Below are 7,635 nucleotides of genomic sequence, written 5' to 3'. Positions count from 1 at the left end.
AACTCCCTCCCTTGTAGAGTACAAATTTAGGCAATGACTAACAGGTAATTAGATGTGCGAAAATGTATGTAGGTGTTTGAACAGCAATCAAATTATGTGTGTGTGTGTGTAAACGTTATGTTTATATGACACTAAATTACTTCTTTGTTTACTCATCATTCTGGCACATGTACGCACATACGACACTTCTCACGCTCATAAAAACCCACACATGAGTAATCACATCCCGCAAAATACACACGCGTATTCACACACACACACACACACACACACACACACACCCGCGTACATGGCAGCTGAGCAGTTATCCGGGAGGCGACCGACTGAAGGGCTCAGTCTTGCGGCGTCCGTGGTGTGGGACGGACGGCTGGTGTCTGGTCCTCTCCCTCGCTCTCTCAACAGCCTCTCACCACCACCACCCACCCACCAATTCTCTCACTATGGGACTTCTCACTATGTGAAATCGATACGAATTACCCTACCCACAAGAACCACCCATGAGACTCTGAGTAAAAAGACGATATAACACAAGGCCTGAGAGCCACGTCTTTCTTGGATCACACTTGGTTGGTCAAGTTACAAGATTAGATGTGCGTCCTTCTGCCACCCAGAGGTTTGTCTTGATTCGGTCGGGCGAGCTTGTGTTGCCCCGTACGAACTATTGACCGCAACACAGCTATGCGCTGGCAACACCTGCTGGCCATTAAGGTGACCCGTGGGTCATGCAGAGTAACCCCGAGTGACATGTGACGCGTGTCATGCCTCGTGACAGCCGCCCGTTCGCCTGGCAGAAGCTCCGCGGGCGATCTTGAGTGAGCGAGTGTTTCCGCGGCTCCTCACGATGGTGTTTGTGTGACTCTCTAAAACAATTGAACGAGGCCGCTCACCCGCTGACCCCCTGACGAGTTGACCTGACACCCTCCCTTCTTTCCACCCTCCCTAACACCCCCCCACCAAAACAACTCCGACATCCATCCATCCAAACCCCCTTCCCCCAACACCCCCGTCCGTCGCTTACAGTCAGGCCCGCCAGCCAGTATGGACAACGACACGATCGACTACTACGAGGCCAACGAGACGCGCTGGGAGCTCGACAACAACACCTGCGGGAGTATCAATGCGACGGTCAGTATCAATGGGACAGGTGGTGCCATCGACGATATACTGAACGTCAGTCGGTTGTACCCGCTGGACTTGGCCCTCCCACTGTATGGGTACGCCATGCCCGTCCTGCTGGTGGTGACAACGATGGCTAACACGATCATCGTGGCCGTCCTATGGCAGCACCACATGCGCTCCCCGACCAACGCTGTGCTGATGGCCATGGCCCTCTCGGACATGCTGACGGTAGTCTTCCCCGAGCCCATGTTCTTCTACATGTACACCCTCAACAACCACGCCAAGCCGCTCTACCCACCAGCCGCCTGCTATGCGTGGCACTTCCTCCACGACCACATCCCCAACGTGTTCCACACCGCGTCCATCTGGCTGACCGTGGCTCTGGCGGTGCAGCGGTACATCTACGTCTGTCACCCGCCCGTGGCGCGCACCTGGTGCACGTTGCCCCGGGTCATCAAGGCCATCACCTGGATCTTCGTCTTCGCCACCATCCACCAGGCGCCCAGGTTCTTTGACATGGTCTACAGCCCAAAGGAGGTCGAGTGGCACGGTGACTGCGTGTACGTCTGCAGCGAGGAATTCAGCGAGTGGGTGCAAAACATTACCCCGAACATCTACTTCCCCATCTACTTCTGGTTCAGAGTAGTGTTCGTGCACTTGGGCCCGTGCACTGTGTTGGTAGTCCTCAATCTCCTCCTGTACTGGGCCATGAAGGAGGCGCAGCGGCGCAGAAAGAAGCTCCTGCAGGACAAGAACTCGAGGAAGGAGTGCAGAAAGCTACGGGACGCCAACTGCACCACGCTGATGTTGATAGTCGTGGTGTCCGTCTTCCTCGTGACAGAGATCCCACTGGCCGTCATCACAGTCCTCCACATCCTGTCTTCGATGGGCCTCAACTTCTTCTCGGAGAAGTCCTACGACACCCTCAAGTACTTCTTCATCATCTCGAACTCCTTCATCATCTTCTCGTACCCCATCAACTTCGCCATCTACTGCGGCATGTCGCGCCAGTTCCGGGAGACCTTCCGCGACCTTTTCATTCGCGGGCGAGGGGGTGCGCCGCGAAGAGAGGACTCCACTCGCTACTCCATGAACAACGGACCTCCCCGCACCTGCCGATCGAATACCTCGGAGACTGTTATCTGAGGGCGGGCGGTGCCAGCTGATAAGGGCACCTCCCGTCGCCTTTCAGCTGGTTGCCATTTACTGCCCGAGTCCCAAGCGGTGACTACACTACACAACGGAACGCGAAGCTCCGTCAACAGCGTCTTCGACCCGGCGGCCGAGAAATCACCCACGATGCCCCAGGACTACAAGAAGGGCGTCCCCAAGAAGGGTGGGTTGACACGGAACGCTACGGAAGTTGGGTACTGTCAGCTCGAGACCCTGGAGAGCGGTTGTGTGGTAGGAAGTGCCATACTGTCTCAAAACACGAAGACCAACAGCGAAGAGCAAGACACGTTGTTACTCAGCACCCAAAAGGAGGAGCGTCGAAGCCCGGCCTCGGCCTTGAGAGTTCACTTCGAGAGTCCTGTCTCGAGCGGCAGTGGCACTCCGGCTTCTGACAGCGACGATAACGCAGCTCCTCCTGTTAACGAGACGGTCTTGTAAACACCGAAACAAATGTCTGAACGACCAAATGGGGTGTTGCCGAGATGACTTCACCAGCAGTGGTGAGAGTGTGGACGATGTCTAAAGGTAATTAATGTGTACAGGGGTCTTCTTGGGACACGGTGCTATGATAGGATTCACAGTGTTTATGTGTGACGGTCAGGGTTTCCGCCCCTAAAGTCAGTGATTATCAACAGTGTTGGTCATATGATGTACTTTTCTGAATACTCTTTTATCACTCGCAAGCCGCCCTAGCTCAACCCTGGGGTCAATGCTTGCTTGTAGTCAGGCCTAAATTGGAGGCGGGATGTTTGCCGAGGTTAGGAAGTGGCTCCGTCTGAGATGAACATGTACCTTACAGAGGTTATTTGACAAGTCAAATAACTTTTCCTGTTTAAAGTTCCTCGTCAGTGGGTTTATTTGGTTCATTATATATATTGCCAGGGAGGAAAGGGAGAGAGGCAACCCAAGTAGCAACGGAGCTATCTAACTCCAAGAGCGATCTCTCAGTATATACATAGTGTTATATACGTGTTGGAACACAAAACACACTAGACATTGTCACAGGTAGTCATCCTCCCCCTGTTCTAGTTCAGCAAGACTCTGTCACTGTATTGACCCAGAGCAATAACTAAAGTCATGACGAATCACAATGCTTCATCAGTTACTGGCCCACCATCACCAGCAGTACGTATGTGGACCACATACTTCATCATAGGAAGATGTGATGACCCTTTTCCCCTAAAGAGACGTAGTTCAGTTTCACTGGAATTTGCTGTTGATCTGTAAGATCTTAAGGTCCTTTTAAGAGGTGTGTGTGTGTGTGTGTGTGTGTGTGTGTGTGTGTGTGTGTGTGAAGATCTTCCAAGGATATGTCGAGGGTACATAGCTCTGTGAGGTCTTGCCATCTTCAATGTGTGTCCCTAACCATCTCAGTTCTTGGAGACCTCAAGACAGTATACCTGCTTCCATAATGCTGGACGACTCCTTGTTCCTCTCAAGATGACAGAATAAGCTAAAAGACCAGCAGTCTCCTGCTATACTGCTACGTCAAGGTTATATAGCTATAGGAAAGGTCTCGTTGCTATGACCAGGGGCAAGATAATCGTTAACATCACGAAACTGTATACTTAAAAGGATGGCTTATCCTCGCTCTCAAGTGTCTGGCGGTAGAGGCAAAATGATCCTGCTTGGGGTCACTGGGGAAATACTGACATATCAAGGGGGATAATGGGCCATTCTGTGGTATTAATGATACATTGTGGCAGGAGAACGACAAGGGAAGGAGAGGAACTACACCATCTTTCATGCCAAGGGTTGATAACAGTTTTCACTGGAGGAAAAAAGGTAATCATTTCCATAAAACGTTAAGGCCATGGTAACAATTATGACGAAATCATATGAAATCTTCTCCTTGGTCGTGTTGAAAGTAGGATTAAAAGTATGACAGCGATGGAAGCCATTGGTCATTTCAAAGCCAACGTAGCCATTTCGAGGAATTCACTGGAACAAATCTCTTTTCTTTGTCATGTCAAGGATCTGAGAGACGTCTATCGGTGTCAGTGGCACAGTAGATGTTTTGTTTGTCGTGACAGAGGCATGGAAGCGGCTTTGACAAAATTACGGGAATAATAAGTTAGTTCTTTGTCATGTCATGGGCAAAAGTGTTCCAAGAAAAATCAAGGGAACACCAAATTATATCTTAGTCATACCGAAGATATAACAGCACCTCTGACAGTCGTTTGGACAGTTAAACATGGACGGACGACAAGTGAATTCTTTGTCATGTCAGGGGTAAAACAGAGCTCCGTGTTACAGGGAAAGCTAATTACGTCTTTCTCGTGATGTCACAGCGAATTTAGAGAAAGTATTCTTGGCCAGATCAGATGGTGTGCTGTGCATACAACCACCACACACTTATACTAACATCAAACCTCGTGTATACGAAGCACTGTAAGATATCCGATCACAAGGTTTCTAACCCTGTTCTCCTGCACTCGACCAGCCTCAGGTATCAGAACAGATTCCCTGTGGTAGTTCTGAAGGCGAGGAGCAAAGGGGAGGGGGAAACCTGTAACTTTCGTTTTCTGGGAAAGAAAGAAGAAGATAACCTGGTAACGAGATATCAAACGGAGTCTGGTTCAAATCAAGAACTTAACTTCGATATATATATATATATATTTTTTTTTTCTTTCTTTTTATATATATATTTCATATAGAAATAATTTCTAGCAATCCTTCTCTCCATGGCAATATCATCTTTTTTTTCTAACATAGTCCAATTTACAGAATTCATTTATAATCAAATTCTTCCAGTCCCTGAAATATAGGAGACTCGTGTTTGACGTTTGGCTGTGATTTTCAGCCTTTTCTGGTGGATGAAACGTTGAAACAACACTTGATGTTTCCAAGAACAACGATCCTTTCCATCCATTCTTTCATTCTTTCCTCTTCTTTCCTTAGTAAATTTGATTGCTTCTTAAAGCAGTTTTGTGAAAATCAATAGCTAAGCTCAAGTTAAGAGAGCTTCACACACACACACACACACACACACACACACATATATATATATATATATATATATATATATATATATATATATATATATATATATATATATATATATATATATATATATCATTAGCAGATTCGGACCCTCCGGGCTTTTATCAGTTTGCACGTGAGGAAGGCAAAAATGTGAATTTCATGACCAAGTAGAAAAAAAAATAGTGTCGTGGGACAGATATGGATCACCGTAATGAGATGGACTGATTCTTTTTTCATTCAGTAATTTCTTTTCTTACTTTAAGAGTAAACATTCGATGCCCTTGTCTGCTATTGCAGACTGAGTTTACGAAACAAACTTTGGGTGGTGTCAAACGGAATATGTAAATCTATGTCCTGACTAAATCTTATACCTTTCATTTGATGAGTTTCAATATCAAATTACACGGATATCCTACAGTACTGCTGCGTCGGAGAACGAGGGAATGGCATTATTCAGAAGTACAACCACTCATCCCGGCCATTTTTTTTTCTCTCTTCATACGTTCCATAATGCCGCCAGAATCTTCCAGCTCAACAAAAACATATTCATAATCACGAATGATATATCACCCAAGCTGATATCAATTTTGGTCTTAATAAGAAAATGGATGAATGACTAGCAATTGCGTATGGGGTTAGTCATCGTGCGTCTGGTACCGTCCTTGGTGTGTCATCAATTATCATCACTTTAGTGTAGATAAACTACGGAGCTTTCCATACATCTTTTCCCTTAATCATCATTGAATTTCGCGAAACCCATGGATTACAGGTTGTCCCGTTTTGAAAAACAATGCGATCGAGAATATCTGCCACGAGTCTACTGGACTAGCTTCCTGCTGTAGTTCGTGGGAGGGTGTTGCCATCTGTTGATCCCATCTTTGCTGTGTGGGGGTGAATGTTGCCCTCTGTTGATCCCATCTTTGCTGTGTGGGGTGAATGTTGCCATCTGCTGATTCCTGAGCCATTTGCCAGCCAGTTGAATCTCCTCTGTGATGTGAATTCATCTTTTGGTCTCAAAAAAAAAAAACAGGACCCGCGCCTTCAGACTCCAAGCTAGAGCAACATCATTATTCATGAGGCTTGGAAGCACTTTCTTATTTACTTAAAGAGAAAATTTTCCGTTCCCTTTAGTCTGCATTATAACAAACTATACACGTAATACAAATGACTCAGTCCCGTGGTGGTGGTTACAACTCCTTTTATCATAACTTAAGCTAAACACGGTTATCGCCGAGGTATAATTTTCATACGTAAACTCCGGCAGTATTAATAGAATTAATCCAAACTTTATGACTTGGGCTGCGAACGCCCTTAGAGAAATCAGACTGACCTCGTGTTCGGGTCCTCCGCAGGGGAGAGAGAGAGAGAGAGAGAGAGAGAGAGAGAGAGAGAGAGAGAGAGAGAGAGAGAGAGAGAGAGAGAGAGAGAGAGAGAGAGCAATCTCTTCTTTGCATAACACATACGGGCAGGAGACATCACTTGATGTGCTAGTCTCTCCTCTGCAGAAATGTAGATTCGATGCAAGCACCTCACTCAGTAAGTCTATAGCTGTGTCATTATTTTGCCGATCATCGACAGGATTTTCATCTTCAGGTGGGGAGGGGTCGTCACTCGATAGACGTTGCGTTCCACAGTCATCTCCTGTTCTAGTTCGTTTCCACAGCGGAAATCACGGAATGTGTATTGATTATTATAGGACAGTCAGCCTCCATGCACTGAAGTCATGACTGATATCTTATCTATAGGAGGATGTCCCAGTGACGTCAGGCAGGATCCTACCGTGGTTAAAAGCTTGAGGAAGGGCGTTGAGAACCGTCACTTCCCTACACAGAAACCGGCAGGAGTAGTGGTGGGTGGGTTATGACTTGGAGGGGTGGTGGGCGGGTGGGTTGGCGGGTGGGTGGGTGCCGCCGCGGTGCATGGTGGGGGTACTGGCGTGGTGGTGGGGGGGGTAATGGGCGTCTTTTGGCACAATTATCCGGATTAGGATGCAAGGATAGTCTAACTGGGAGTTGCTGGGTGCAGATGTAATGACTTCTTTCACGATAATACGATTAAATTTTGGAGTAGGAGCACTTAAACCAGCCGTGTATATATATATATATATATATATATATATATATATATATATATATATATATATATATGTGTGTAGAGACGGGTCTTCACACACACACACACACACTCACACACACAGCAGGTCTGCGTATCAACAAACTTCCCTTCAATTACTGGTAGCGCTGTATGGGATCTTGGACTACGATGACAAGTGTTAAGATGGTTCTGTGAATACTCCTGGTTCCCTGGCAGGAGGGTTCACTGCCTTCTTTTCCTCTGATTCCCTGTCATTTCTCATCC

The 7,635-nt window shown here is 47.0% G+C and overlaps 1 protein-coding gene across 1 annotated transcript; it reads left to right on the top strand.

Annotated features, from left to right (window-relative positions):
• Window positions 1-347: 347 nt before the first annotated feature.
• On the top strand, window positions 348-2,409 carry LOC139757777 (sex peptide receptor-like). The gene has a single exon (XM_071678564.1). It carries the CDS (start codon window positions 1,039-1,041, stop codon window positions 2,263-2,265), a length of 1,227 nt encoding a protein of 408 aa, XP_071534665.1. The 5' UTR covers window positions 348-1,038; the 3' UTR covers window positions 2,266-2,409.
• The last annotated feature ends 5,226 nt before the right edge of the window (window positions 2,410-7,635 follow it).

The sequence above is a fragment of the Panulirus ornatus genome, chromosome 28, assembly GCF_036320965.1.
Source record: "Panulirus ornatus isolate Po-2019 chromosome 28, ASM3632096v1, whole genome shotgun sequence".
Classification (NCBI taxonomy): Eukaryota; Metazoa; Arthropoda; class Malacostraca; order Decapoda; family Palinuridae; genus Panulirus; species Panulirus ornatus.
The sequence above is the reverse complement of the archived record's forward strand: the minus strand, read 5'-3'. Positions and strand labels throughout refer to the sequence as shown.